This window comes from Furipterus horrens, unplaced genomic scaffold (genome assembly GCF_987537825.1).
Source record: "Furipterus horrens unplaced genomic scaffold, mFurHor1.1.pri manual_scaffold_9, whole genome shotgun sequence".
Taxonomy (NCBI): Eukaryota; Metazoa; Chordata; class Mammalia; order Chiroptera; family Furipteridae; genus Furipterus; species Furipterus horrens.
Genome location: NW_028327179.1, coordinates 30,288,116 through 30,303,799, shown reverse-complemented (window position 1 = coordinate 30,303,799; position 15,684 = coordinate 30,288,116). Strand labels below are relative to the sequence as shown.

The window sequence follows — 15,684 nt, the reverse complement described above, 5'->3', positions numbered from 1 at the left end:
AAGATGCAATAGAAATACTATAAAAATAAGGATCTCCTATTCAGAAAGGAAAACTGCAGACTACCTAGTTGTACCAAAAGGTCAAGGATCAATTGTACATGTCCAAGTACATTTAAAAATAAAGAATGTGGTTTGTTCTGATTCAGCCTATAAAATTTTCATCCTGACCCTTTGATTCCTTTCCTTCCTGGAAATTCTCCAGTGTTTGAAGTGACCCTGAATATGGCTTCTGGGAAGACATTCTTATTCATTGCATTTCACCCCAGAGAAAAGAAGGGCTGACCTGAAAGGAGACATGACCCAGGACTTCCCTGGGGCAGAATACTGATGAACACAGATGGCTTTATGAATGACAATCTTTGGCTATAATTCTGCTTTCTACAAGTTAGGGTACTGACAGTCTCAGAGTTTACAGAGCAATGTGCTCTGGAAAACCTCACTGGGGTTGATTTTATATAGGATACTGAGCATGTGTGTAGGAGCATTGCCTTTCTCAAAAATGATCTATGTGATCAAAGGACACCATTTAAAAAGGGTGTAAAGGAGCAATACATGGAGAATGATATTTTTTAATCAACAAAATGCAACATAATTTTTATACTACTTCCAAGGTTTTGAATACCAAAAGAGAGCAAAGCAGAGAAATTTTTTTTCTAGAAAAATAATGAAGTGGAAAGAATAGCCCAGTGGTAAGAGATTTTGAAACTGGGCTGCCTGCTTTCCAGCCTCTCACTTCTTAGCTTGGTGTGGTTATTTAGCCTAGGTACAAATTTCTTAATCTGTAAAATCAGGGAAAAAATTATGTCTATTGTAAAAGAATGCTAACTAGGAATTCGATAAGGCAGTATATGAAAAGCATTTAGCTTAGAATGTAGCACATGATAAGTACTTAATAAATATTTGTTGCTGACATAATAATAATAATAATAATAATAAAGTATCTCCAGATTTATACTTGAAGTAGCTATATGAATTTCCAGTAGAGTCGATAATTAAGTAGGCCCCCTAGAAATTATTTGTTTCACACCATTAAATTAGGCAGAGGAGGAAAATTTCAGCTCCTGAAGTTGACTATTCTAGTACTTAACACTTCCTATCAGAAAAATAATGTTAGATTAGTGGGTTGGGTTAAATAATTTCTAAGGAGCTTTCTAAGTACTAAAATTTTGTATTTCTAACAGCTGTTGTCAACAATAAGTCAAATATGTTAGTCTCTAAATCATCGTTGTCTTTCTTTCAATGGGTATTTCTATAATACTGGCTTCCAGCCTTTCAAAGAAAAACATTACCTTTAGGCTAGTTTGGAGGTCCAAGTGTTGGTGGCTTTGGTGTTTTCCCCAGGTGTGTTCCACAGGAGCCTCACAGGCTCCTGCAGCTCTAGTGCTGTCTGTCATCAGTGAGAGGGCTAGGCAACGTTTGTGTCACTGAAATTTGCCTGGACCAGATTTCAGGTTTTTCTACTTTGAAAAAGAAGAAAAACATGATTTTGTGAAACATTCAAAGAAATTCATGACTTTTAAACCTACTTGTAAGAGCATCAAAGGGTGCTATATAACCTTTATTTTCAATGGTATCGGCTATTTTTATTGATAAAAGCTATTAGTCGTAAGAATCACTTTGTATTTCCCAATCCACCTAAGAGTAAAAACTAAAACCCATCAAATGGCCTGAACTCCTTTGTTCCCCGCACCCACCTGGGGCCACACCCAACCCCAACCTGGGTGCATTTGCTGGTAGACCAGGAGATGACATTATTGTTTCAAAGGAGTGGTTTCAATGGGGCCCAGAAATAGAACTTGGGAAAACAGATAATGGATGACAGCCAGTGGTTAACAAGGAAGCAGCCATTCAAGTCCTGTTTAATGAATCCTGGGTATAAAAGCAAAATAAGTTTAAATAATTGGCTTCCTCAATCTCCCTTTCTAGGGGCAAACGTGAACGTGAAGACCAACAACCAGGATGAGGAGACACCCTTGCACACAGCTGCCCACTTCGGCCTCTCAGAGCTAGTGGCCTTCTATGTGGAACACGGGGCCATAGTGGACAGTGTGAATGCCCACATGGAGACCCCCCTGGCTATCGCAACCTACTGGGCCCTCTGCTTTAAAGAGCAGGAGTACAGCAGGGAGCACCACCTCATCTGCCGCATGCTGCTTGACTACCACGCCGAGGTCAACGCCAGGGACGATGACTTTAAATCTCCGCTCCACAAGGCAGCCTGGAACTGTGACCACGTGCTCATGCACATGATGCTGGAGGCTGGTGCTGAAGCCAATCTCATGGATATCAACGGCTGTGCTGCCATCCAGTACGTGCTGAAGGTCACCTCCGTGCGCCCCGCCGCCCAGCCTGAGCTCTGCTACCAGCTGCTGCTGAACCACGGGGCTGCTCGGATATACCCTCCACAGTTCCATAAGGTGAGGCCGCGTCCCTCCAAAGGACTCAAGCTTGTTTGAGACTTGAATCTTTGAGCTAACCACTTCTGACCCTCTTCCTGACTTTTCATTTACACATACAACCCTAGCTATCTTGTCCTAGTCCAAGTCTGTGGGAAATCTGGGGCTGAGAGTACGGAGTGAGAACAAGAGTGGCAGATAATCTTCCATGTCTCGTGTGAACACCAATGAACTGGCAGTGGCTTCTTGAAGGACTGAGTTGAGAACAATCAGGTCACTCTAAGCCTGCAGGGCAGGTGGGTGGTGTCAGACAGGCGTACACTTGCTATCTCTTGAGCAAAATGTCTCATCTAAAGATGTCTGATCTAAAGTTGACGTGAAAGGGTCAATTTTCCAATTTAGTGAAAGCTAATGTTTATTGAGTATTAATAATTAAACTTATTATATATAATGAATTCTACATATTAAGCACACTGTTATAAGCACTTTACATTTTTATTTATTTTTTAATTTTCCATTTTTAAATTTAATTCTTAAAGCCACCCTATGAGATAAACAATATTATTACCCTATTCTATAAAGGAAGAAATCGGGGCACAGAATAGTTAAGGACCTTGCCTAACCTCACCCAGTGACAGTGCCAGGATTCAACCTTACATCCTTTGGTGCTAGTGCCTATTCTTGTAATATCACACAGCATAGTCTTTATTTTTAATCATATTTATTAATAATCTCTAATAGGTAACAGGGACCAGATGCTAACAAGGCTGATATGACTAAGACATGGTACCTATTTTCAAGTAGCTTAGAATCTAGTGGGAGAGACAAACACATAAAGAGATCACTTTAATATGCCACAGTAAGTGACAGGTAGAGGAATTAGGTTGATGACAGTAATTAATTTGGAAACCAAAATATATTTCACCTTAAAATAAACCAAATGACACCATACCTAGGTTATCACTCATTCTAAAAAATTAATTAACAAGAAGCATAGGAGTTTCAGGTATAAACCAGCTAAGTAATGTAGGGCCACAGGAAGCTAATTGACAGAGTTTTACTAAATTCACAGCTACATTCTACCTTCTCCCTTGGTAAAATATCAGACTAGTCTGAGGTTCTGCACTGTGAGGGTTAGTTGGGAGAAAATTTTCAATAAAGAATTTAAGGGGCGGGTTCTCAGTCAGAGGAAGTTCCAGACAGGCAACCCCTGGAATGTTCAGGTGTAGATATGGCATCAATGAATTTTGTCATCTTGTAAGGGATTTTTTCTTGGTTGTCAGTTTTTTAATGGATGATTAAGTCATTTCCCCCTTAGAATTATATGTAATACTCAAAATGTTCTGGAACTTTATAAAATTTTTAATAGAGGGTTCCAAGTGATTATGACAATGAGGAATACAAAAATAAATAATGATGTTACAACATGTCCTTTGTTGAGTTCTAAATAGGCTTTATACGGATTTCATTTTACTTTTATAGTAACTTCTGGGATAACTATTGGCATTATCTTCATTTAAAAGGTAATAGCATTGAGATACTTTCCAAAAGTCACAGAGAGTAAGTGGTTAAGTTCATTCACTTATTTATTTTGACAAATATTTACTGAACATCTACTATGTGCCAGGCACTGTTCTAGGAGCTGAAGATAGAACAATGAACAACAATAATAAAAAAGGCCTTCATGAAATACACTCTCTAGTGGGAGACAGGAAAAAAAACAAAATAACAAACAAATAAATATTCTCTGACCTGTTCGGTGCAATGGAGAAAAGTAAAAAAGGTAAAGAAAATAAGAGAATGCCTCTTTTTTTTTTTTTTTTTTTTTTTTTTTTAGTTTGTATATGTGCTCTTTTACAAAGGTGATTAGAGAAAATAAGAACATGGAGGAGCAAGTCATATGAATACCAGAATGGAGGGGAGAGCATTCAGGTATAAGAAAAAACAGGTACAAGGAACCTGAGATCAGAGAGAGCTAAGCATGTCTGAGTAAGAGCAGGAAGCCAGAGTGGCAGGAGTAGAGTGAGTAACTAGGAAGAGGTCAGAGGTGTATATGTGGGTGGTTGTACAGAGCATGTGGGTGGTTGTACAGAGCACATACATGGCCCTGTAGTCCGTGGTTACGTCCTTGGTTCTTTACACTGAATGAGAGAGGAAGTCACTGAAGGATTTTGAGTTGGGATGTATATAGTCTTATTTATAGTCCACAGTGATCTTTTTGATGGCCTTTTGGACAATAACTAGGTGGGAGCAAAGGTATTGCAAAAATCTAGGTAAGAGAGGATGGTGGCTTACACCTACAGTGGAAATGGTGAACGTGGTCAGATTCATAGCGTGTTTTAAAGAGGGAGTCAGTGAGTTCTGCTGATTGATTATTTGTGGGCTGTGAGAAAAAAAGAGAGGAGTCGAGGATAACTTCAAGGATTTTCACCCTAGAAATGTAAAGAATCAAGGGGACATTTCCTGAGACAGAAACAAGGCAGTGGAGCTGATTTTGAGAAGATCAGGGGTTCTGTTGTGACTGAGATGCCTACTATTCATCCAAGTGAATATGAAGTAGGCAGTCTGATGTACGAATCTGGTGTTCAGGAAAAGGTCCTGGTCGGAGGTACAAATTAGAAAGTCTTCATCATGAATATGGTATGGAAAGCCACATGCATTAAACAATTGATGGCTGTAACTATTGTTATTACTACATGCAGCTGAATAGTGGAATCAGTGCTCCTGGGTTTGGTTTACCCACAGGGGCCTTTCCAACCAGGAGAGACAATATCTGAGGCTGTTTAGAGACCGAATGTTGAACTTTATTCTGAAACTCACTGCTGGTGGACTGTGAATGAAACAGGTCTCTGCAGAAGTAACTAAAAGACCCTCTCTCTTGTCATTCTCTTGGAAGAGCCAGATAAAGGAGAATGAGCCTTCAAACAGTTTCTGTTCTCTAGTAAGAAGTCTTGTAAATGTGAGGAAGGTCCCCAGGTCCTTTTCACAAAAGCAGTTCCCTGAGAGGGAGCAACGAGCAGGGCTGGGAGCAACGGCGTGGTCAGCAGTGCAGCTCTGGTTTGGACACTTGCTGTATGGTTTTTGAACAAGTTCCTCAGTCTCTCAGATCCCAATTTTCTCATCTGAAAAATGAAGGTAAAGATGTCAACTTTTCAGGATTGTCTAAGGAATAGGTGAGTAAGGCATGGAAATTATTGAGCCCAGTAATGCTGCTCAACAAGATTGCTTCCTTTCCTCCTCCACCCAGAATGAACAATTGGTCCACTGCAAGAGTCTCTCCTGTAGTCCTGGGCATCTCCATTAACTCGTAAAGTAGGCCTACAATTATGTATTCCAAGGAATGCTCTGTGTACCATTAGCATGTTCTTATGAGTTCTTTTTTGTTCCCGAGTTCCTCTAGTCTGTCCATATGCTAAAGAGGTTTAGAATAGTGATAGTGGCCACTGGTGGATGGCTGGTATCATAAACATTTTGTTGCTACCAACAGCATAAGGGGATTGGTCCCTTTCCAAAGGAAAACGGAAGGAAACTTATTCAATTTATTGTGCAGATGCTTCATGGTGATTTAGAACAACCACTCTGTAGCCCGACTTTCCAAAGACAAAGTCATCTGTATGACAAGTAAATGACTGACTCATTTATCCAGAAGATAAGGTGTTTTGTTCTTTTGTGGACAGGGAATTTGGTTGCCTTATTTACAAGGAATAAGGTCAAAGCTGAAGATGCTGTCTGTCAAATACAAAGCACATCTGTAGAGGGTCTATTTCACTGAAAGCCCATGTATAAATTACATAACAGGGGAAAGAGAATTATATGGTCTGCAATTGCTTTCCAGGGTACAAAAGGACATTTGATTTTTTTTTCTTTCTTTCTCTCAGCATAATTCAAAAAGAAGCGACACCCCAGGGAGCCAAGATTGGGTTTTCTGGTAGGGCAAGAAAGACATTTTTCTAGGCAATGGCGAGGTATGTGAGGGTTTTGGGGGAGGTGAGGATGATTTTTGCTGTTGAACAATGCTGTATGTGAAGCCCATGGTACAAGAAGTCACTTTGATTATCAAGTACCTTTTCTGCACATGAATAAATTAATATAAAAGGGCAGAAGTAGCTTTAGAATTTTTCTGTTGATGTAGCTTAGAGTTGCTACTTGTATTGGAAAGGTGGTAAGGAAATTTATCTTGAATCTACTTGGCAATCTATGTTTTTAGGTGTCAGATGAGGCAAGATATCTAAAAGTCTCTCCAGTTGCCACCACTGTAGAAAGAGGTTTCTTTGATCGATTGTTCTTCCATGAAGGAAGAGATACCAGAGTCACACAGAAAGCGAAGGTCTTTGGGCATCTTCTGTTTCTTAGACTGGAAAAAGGAAGCAGAAGCTTCTCCCATCTGGGTCCACACCAGTCCTTTCTCAAGGTTCTCGGTAGTCAGCATCTAGGGTTGATTTAGAGTTTGCTATCTCTTAAGGGTCTTTCTTTGCTGTTATTGTCATTGTTTTGTGAGATAATTATGGAGGCCTAAAGAAGGTGTGTCTAGCTGTCTTAGTTCTGGAAGAAGCCTGACGTGTCAGTGAAGATAGCTGGCAGGTTGTCAGGCTGAAGGAGCCCTTCATGCTGTGAGACCTGTCTTGTGTCAGCAGAAAATTTAGTAATTGGTGTCAGCAAAACTTAATGAGAGCAGTGGGAGCTTTGGACTTGGGCATCTAAAGACTGCCAGTTAAGAACTACTTGATTTTTTTTTTTTACCTTAATGAAAGCGAGAAGTTATCTCCCTGTGATATATGGGATTAGGCCAGGTGCAAGTTGAAGCACCAAATATGTGAAGGTAGGCTTCTAACCTCTGAATAAAGTACATTCCTGTATCCATAATGTAGTCGAATACTTTCAACTAGGGACTGGGAATAAGATTGCCTGATAAAATACAGGATGCTCAGATAAGTCTGAGTTTCAGATAAATTACAAGTAATTTTTTATATAAATATGTACCATGTAATATTGGGGATATACTTACACTAAAAAATTACTGTTGTCTATCTGAATTTCAAATTTAATTGGACAACCTTTCCTATTATTATTTGCTAAATCTGGAAACCTTAGTTGGGAAGTAGGTGATATGTTGTAGGAGGAAAGTATTCACATCTTTTCTGTGTCCTCAGTGTTGGCAAGAAGGTAGAGGTAAGGAACACCTGGGGACAAAGTACCTGTGTTGGGTGTGAGGGCACTGCATCTTTACATGTATCCACTGTAGGTAACTTTCATGAAGAATGAGTGTGGCCTGGGAATTTATGCAGAGCATAGTAATCAGTTTTCTGAGCAGACAACTAAACCATGTGCGGAACCTCATTACAAACTTTTTGACTTCTTCATGCTTTTTTTTTTTACAATTCTAGCGTAAGTATATTCTTGATTCAATCCTTGGATTAATTTCAGCTATCATCCCTGTACTGGTAATTCTTAAATGTAAATCTTTATCTTTGGGTCGCTTAGGTGATTACCAGCATACTTCTCACCATGGCTCATCTGTGTCTGGAAAGGATGTATGTGGGGGTCGTTAGAGAAGAATGCATATGGAGGTCTGAATGGATGCTATTTTCATATGATTAGCAACATCTTTACATTCACAAGGGAATTCTTTTGAAATTTCAACAAGATGCAACCTAAAATCATTATGGAAGAAAGTGTTTCTTGTTTTAAAATATCTGTGCAATGGGATTTGTGTCCTTAAAACATTTCACAGGTCATTACCTACGCATTAAAATAAGATAATGAGAATATATTTGGAAGAGCACTAAATTCAGATGAAGAAAACGCAAGACCATGCTTCCTCCTACTGTGCCTCTCTGGGTTTCAATTTCCTTAATTTGAAATTAGGTGGGTTGGATAATCTCTACGACCCCTTGCAACTGTAACATTCTGTGGTACTCTGATCATAGTTTATAACTAATATTCACAGCAATTAGTCAGCCTCAGGTTTTCTCTGTCTTTTTGCTACATATATGCTGCCCTCATCTCAGCTACAGAGAAAAGAGCAGCCCCATTTGTCTCAATTTTCCAAGACCAAGGTCCTGGAAAATTACCTGCCAACCCTGACAGCCATATACTCAGACAGAAATCCTTTGAGTTACACTTTCTGTAGACTCGGAAATGCTGACTCTTCAGAGGTCCCATAGCAATAGGACTCTCGCTCCAGCCCACCTGCTTCCCCTCTTATGGATTGATGATATCAGATTACTCTCTTTGTTCAGACCTGGCTGAAAAAGCCACAGTCAGCAGTTTAGCTTTGTGCACTGTGCCCAGACTACGTATGTGAATGGATCCTCTCATTAAACAAGTATTTATGTTGTGCTTATTTGGACCCAGCCACTGGACAGGATGATTCTGATGCCTTCACTAGTTTGGTGCTTCAATATGTTCAGTCTGCAATGGCTTATGAGTGTGCTTCTTAAAGATGGGACAGCTGGAAGCAGCTGTGTGCTGGCATTGGCTCCCAGCAGCTCATGAGAGCTGATTGTTAAATTTTGTGTGCTCATTGTTAAACACAACCATTGTCAAAATTATATCATGTAAACCATCCAAGTATACTAAAAGCAAAGATAACAAATATTCAAAACACTTTATCTCCTAATTAGTTTACTCTACATGTCTCTGCCATTGATGTTATTTGCACCTGTTGTGTCTGTATGGTGGAAACACTGTATAATATTATTGCACATTTCTTCCCAACCATACACTCAGTGACCTTATGTTGGTAGCTTCAAATTCCTGAGATCATGGTCCTCTGTCTCTTCCATTTATACCCACTTGGAGGATTACTGAGCCCCATAGCTTTAGCCAGCACATCCTTTGATAGTGCACAGATGACCTTCACCTTGGCCTGCTCTTGGAGCATTTATCATGCACATTTTTGACTGCAACTAAAGCATTGCATATGAAATACCCTCCTGCTCATTATCTGCTCATTTCCAAATTAGTCTGCCCTCCCAAATTTCTCATTTCAATCAGTGGCCCCTTTGTCTGTCCTTGATCTCAGACTTCAAAGTTGCATTCTTTATTCCCTGTATCTGATTAGTCATTAGGCCCCACTTATTCTTTCTCAAAGCTCCAGTTCCCCTTCATTCTCATGATTAACGGTAATGCCAGGTGGGAAGTCATTGGATGCATCCCATTCAGTCTCCTCCCTGCTCTCTGCCCTGATACCCTTGTTTATTCCTTTGTGCTTTTGCTCACAGTGTTCAAGGGACACCTGATGCTCTGCCATGGGGGGGCTGGCAGTGAGTGTGAATGCTCAAAGGCATGAGACTTCTCAAAAGCATTTCAGGGCTCCAAGGAATCTAATAGGCTCATAAGTTCATGATGTCTCTGTAAGTGGAATAAATGAATCATATATGTGCAGTAAACAAGTGAAATTTTATGCTTCATCTGCAGGTGATACAGGCTTGCCATTCTTGTCCCAAAGCAATCGAAGTTGTAGTCAATGCCTATGAACACATCAGGTGGAATGTGAAGTGGAAAAGGGCTATCCCTGAGGATGACTTGGAGGTAAAGAATCCACTCACTTCCCTGGTTTTCATTATAAAGTTCTTCCAGACTGCAATGGAAGAGCAGAAAATTCTAATTTAAAAAACTGGCTTAGAGAACGCTTTTAAGGTCTCCCCGAATGTGAGACAAAGTATTATAAAAACAAGGCATGAAACTGTACAGATGCATCAAGTATGTAGCACTTGGGAATGTCTTGGGAGATTTGTCCATTTAAGGGTAAGTTGAACAATTATATAAAGCTTCCAGCTCTACTTTCTTCCATCAATTTAGGTTAATTAAGTAATAATATTTGAGATTTCTCATATAGTATTTTTACCAGAAGATTGAATTGTTTCATGTAGATTGTTTTATTCACTTTAAAATATCTTGAAGCTATTAGTAGGCAGGAAACTGAGTACAGCTGACCCTTCAACAACATGGGTTTGAACCGCATGGGTCCATTTATTTATACATGGATTTTTTTCATCTTGTAAACAGATGATATAAACTTATGGTATTGATAAATATGTACAGTACTGTAAATGTATTTTCTCTTCCTTAAGGTTTTCTTAATAACAATGTCTTTTCCCTAGAATGCTTTATTGTAAGAATACAGTATGTATTACATATAACATACCAAATATGTGTTAATCAACTATGTTATTGGTAAGACTTCAGGTCAATAGTAAGCTATAAGTAATTAAATGTGGGGGAAAACAAAAGTTACATGTGGATTTCCGAATCCGCATGGGGAGTTGGCACCTCTGATGTCTGTGTTGTTCAAGGGTCATCTGAATCAAAAATCCTGTGATGAGTCATAAAGAAAGTTATTGACAAAGCTGAGTCCTCACTCTAGGTACAGACTTTGCTGCCAGGTCTTCCCTCGAGCCTCCTGTTCTGAATTTTAGCAGACACGGGCTGTCCTCAACGTGTGGAGAGCTATCAGGGACAGAGTGCAAAGCTCATTGGATTTGGAGGCCAATGACAGGTTCAATCTTATTCTGCTATTTATTAACTATCTTACCTTTTAAGTATTACTTAACCTGCTTTAGCCTTATCCATTGATAAAATAGCTAAATGTATGGGTCATACTAGGCACAGAAAGAGTTGAGGATAATATTTAGACTAATTTATAACTGCTATTTTGGTTTACATTGCTCCAGGCAGTTCACATAAGTGTATTTTATCTCATTCCCTGGGTTCTGAAGTGTAGAGTATTACACTCCCTCCTCTCATTTACCTCCTTACATACAACCCCCTCAGTTCCTAGACACCTCAATTTTGAGACCCTAGAAAGCTACCATTGTGTATAAAGTTGGGCCTAAATTCATCATTACTGATTTCTATTGGTGAAAACTGTGGGGCATTTCTGACTATGACCTGTCTTCCCTTCTTTTTCAGAGATACTGGGATTTTTATCACTCTCTCTTCACTGTGTGCAGTAACTCTCCAAGGACTCTCATGCATTTATCGAGATGTGCTATTCGAAGAGCATTACACAGCAGATGTCACAGAGTAATTCCTTTGCTTCCCCTCCCATTGTCACTGAAAAAGTACTTGCTGTTAGAGCCAGAGGGAATCATTTATTAAGTCTTATGAGACAGAGGTTCCCAGTCCCATATATTTAAGTGGACTCACCAGGGAGACACAGTTTATGTAAATAAGATGGTACATGGGTTGATTGTAACACTTCAGGGATTTCAAAACATTTTACAAACACTCTGTCATTAATTTTAGGGTTCTGTGATGAGGGGAAATAAGCAGGAAGTAAAGTTGAGGCATTTTCAAAGACAAGAAGGTATCCAGAAGGTACAGACAGAACAGTAATAACTAACATGGATAGGTGCTCTTACTAGATGCCTGATACATTTTTGTAAAAAATTTTCCTATATTATCTCATTTGAAAGGGGACCCAGTTTCTTACAACCAACCTCCCTTATCATTGATAAGTTTACATTACCATTGAGTTTGCAAAATAGCAGCCTATGTGATCGGCCTCTTAGTCTTGGTGCCTTCCCTCCATTCCCACTTAGAAATTACAGCTGCTCATTTTGCCGATTCCTATTCCCACACCAAGCTCCTCAACTTTTTCTTAGTGAAGAAACACATGTGCATAGTCAAACCAGGAGATCTTTGAGTCAACTTAGAAATGAAAAACAAAGACCAGGCCACTTAATAGTGAGAAATGGACATTTCAACACACCCTCTCTGAGCCAGAAACTGGAGACGCAAAGATGAGTCTGAAGCAAGGACTCCTGCCCTCCAGGATCTTACCATTTAGCAGAGGATCCGACATACAAGCACAGAACTGCCACCTCAAATGTCAGGGGCAAGAGTACAGGTGGTGACTCATTCTTAGTGCTTGCCTTTCAAAGTCATGTTTCTGACATGAAGAGTGGTTTTCTTTTAAGCACGAAGACAAAGAGTGAAAGGATTGTGTGAAGTGGGAGGGTCTCCTGCTATTGTAAGTGGAAATAAAATCACTCTGAGTTTCTCTGACCACCTAGATCTGTATTGTTTTATTTTAGTATGTTTTCCTGTGTAGTGTGAAGGGAAAGGCTTTATTTGATGACATTGGTCTTTTTGTATAACTGACACTTCAGAGCATTTTAGCTGGAAGTTAAGGAGCACTTTGGTAGCAATGACTAGTTACAGAAGGCAAATAAGAAGACCTTTTGGAAAATAGTAAGAGAAAAAATTGGAAAGATAAGTATGTTAGACAGGCTTGTTAGTTAGTGGTTTGCAGAAAGAAAAGTACAGATTACGAACGTCTGGATCTCATGGGTTATGAGGCCAACTTGCTTCACTTTTTGTTCTTGCCGATCACTAAGTATTGCATTTTAGATGTCAGAGCAGACATAATTCAGCACAAACAAATCAGTTTGTCAGTTGTGAACAGGTTTCTTTTATTTGTGTGGTCGTCCATCTTATTTAACTTGAGGTGCTTGAGTTTTGAGTAAAGATGATGTTAAATACTCAACTCAGAATGTGCTTCTAAACTGGGATTCTCATATTCCAGGTGCCATGTAGGAAAAAATTATAAATGGATACAATAATCTTGCTGAAACATCAGTTTTACTCAAATATTTGGGGAGAAATATGTTGTACTAAAACAAGACCTATATTATGGAATAGAATGCTGAACTTGTATGAACCGCTTATGTAAACACGATCATTCAAAAAACAGTTTGCTTGCATCAAGTTGTTAGAACACATTGTCGAGTGATGAGCAGGAGTTCGTGTCGTCCTCCACCTTCAGAAATATTCTGGCAGGGAAATTTGTGATGCACCGGCTTAAACAATAAAACTGATGCTGTGGACAAAAACAGACGATGTTCCTTCCAAGGGAAATAATGGTTCTCGGTCTGCTCGCTTGCACTTAAACATTTTGTGTTAACCTAGGATATAACACATGACTACTTGTTTTGAGTTGTTTATCCATGGATTTAAAGTTATTTTTCCTCATCTTCAGACTTTTATTTAGAGGACTTAAATAAAGCTCTTCTGTTTCTTTTCATCTTTGTGAGTCGTTTATTTACTGAGATGTTCTCCTGACTTTTCAGCAGTGAGGCTGAAGAACTCTACAGGTTTCAAGACTTTCCTCAACATTTAGAAAGAAAAAGACAAACGAGGAGATGTTCCTGGAAAGAAATAATATTTTCAAAAGAAAGAAAAGGGTAAACACAAAATGCAGGTAATTGTGATAATAACAAGACTGTTTTAATAACAATAAAGAAACTGTAGTCAGTCTCTCCTGTCTATCACCACCTGACAGCTCCTGGAGTTTTCATTTTCCTCTATTCTCACCATTCACACAATCCTGGTCAGTAGCAACAGAAGAAATTATATTTTTATGACACTTCTGTTAGTTTCTGTAAATAATCATTTAATGGAAGGAAATGGATGAAGCACCTCAATGGGTCTTTCATCCTTAAGGGCCTTTAAGGGTGGAGATTTTAGGGGAGGTCCCAGGGAAGGATTTCAATAGAATATTCTTCAGCTTTGCAGGTGTGTCCTTTCAGGGTTGTGCTATCCCCTGATTGGTGGGTGCCAGGGCAGGTAGCATGGTCCTGATGTCAGCCATGGTGTCCCTTGTCTGGTTTTGCTGCTCTTTTGAGTCTGGAACTGAAACAAAACTGAGGCCTAGTTGTTAGATCTAGGGCTTAGTGTTCAAGAGTGGTCATTCAAAGGCTTACGTGAGTATCCTATGAGGCTATTCTCCTGCCCCTTGTTCCTCCTCTAAGGGGGTCTAAAAGCATATGACTAGCCATATGTTGCTGAAGGTCTGAACTGCAAGACTAGCAAAATGAAAGGTCAGAGGGTTTAAACCACATGACCAGAGATATGCTAGGGGAGGAAAGGTTACCCTGAGGGGCGAGATCCTTGTTTTCCCAGTTGCCAGGCACTCAGGGCTTTCCACCCACCCTGGTGGCCTTCCGTATCTGTCCCATTGTCCTTGTTCTGCTTATGTCTGTATAAATGCCTACCATAGTCTCTATTTGTCTTAGGAGATAAGGATGTTCCTTTTCTCCAGGTACAGAAAGGGCACCTTTCGCAGGAAGGTTTTATGATCAGTGTGGTAATATAGTGGTAAAGAAGGTGATACATGTTTGATTGTTGTTCACTTTGGGAAGCACTTTTTGAATCCCTACCATGTGCTGGGCACCTTGCTGGCAGCTGGGAATCGATGGGGGAATAAAACAGACCAGGTCCTGATCTTCTGGGGTTTTTTTGAATTGGCAATGGGGGTGGAAATAACATGGATGTGGATGAAATGGCAAACAGGCAAAAGGTTTAATTTTTGCAAACTTGCCCTTTTGTAAGTGGGTTTATCAAGAATACAATGACTCCTTTTTACTATTTCTTGGAGGCTGTGGAGTCACTTGAATTTATCATGTGGACAGAGAGAGTTGATCAGCTGTTTCTAACTTCAACGAGGGAAAAGTAGGAGGACTTTAACTTTGTAGCAGGATTATAGACCAGCGATGAGATTCCTAGGAGTGATAGCTATGTGATTCCTAGCAGTGAGGGTAACTGCACATTAGAATGAATGAACAGGGAGGGCTGGAGAATTTCATTCAATTATTTTTTCACTTTCAAAAATGTATTCAATACATTGTGGTTCTGTGCAAAATGCAGAAGGAAGAGAGAAATGTTAATACCAAGTAATTGGAAGAGTCACTTTCAATAGCTGAAAGGTCTTTTTAAATTGGTTTTACTAAGAAGTAAGAAAGGAAGCATAGGGTTTTTACTTTTAAATAAGACACAACCTAACTGAGCTATTTTTCAATCAGCTACTATAAAATGGTTGATTAGAAATGACTTTCGAGATCTATATTTCAACGATAAATTGCCATCTTCATATTTTTGGTCACAGCTGTCACCATTGAGAAGCAATGCATGAGATATGCAAAAACATCCTCCAAGAAGCAGTCGTTTTCCTTCCTTCCTTCCTTCCTTCCTTCCTTCCTTCCTTCCTTCCTTCCTTCTTTCCTTCCTTCACAACACTAAGTGGATTAGGTGGGCTTAAATTTCTTCTTAGTAATTGGTTTTCTCAGATACAAGTATGCCTCAATGATAATGGATAACCACTATGCCAATATATGCTAATCCAGCCAAGGAAATAAAATAATAATGCCACCTGGTACTTCCTAAATTAAATACAACAGTGGATTAAATTTAAATGCTCATGAAGCACAGAAGAATTGACAAAACAGAACTATCATCATGGGGCTTTTCAGAAGATCTTAGAAGTAGAACATTGGTACCAAGGGCC

At 39.4% G+C, this 15,684-nt stretch overlaps 1 protein-coding gene across 1 annotated transcript in view; it reads left to right on the top strand.

Annotated features, from left to right (window-relative positions):
- Positions 1-12,176, top strand: part of ASB4 (ankyrin repeat and SOCS box containing 4) — a 53,731-nt gene extending 41,555 nt beyond the window's left edge. The window contains exons 3-5 of the mRNA XM_090287835.1: positions 1,927-2,417; positions 9,816-9,929; positions 11,310-12,176. Of these exons, the coding sequence (XP_090143961.1) occupies positions 1,927-2,417; positions 9,816-9,929; positions 11,310-11,498 (794 nt within the window). The 3' untranslated portion in view covers positions 11,499-12,176. The remainder of the gene's footprint in view (positions 1-1,926; positions 2,418-9,815; positions 9,930-11,309) is intronic.
- Positions 12,177-15,684: the final 3,508 nt, after the last annotated feature.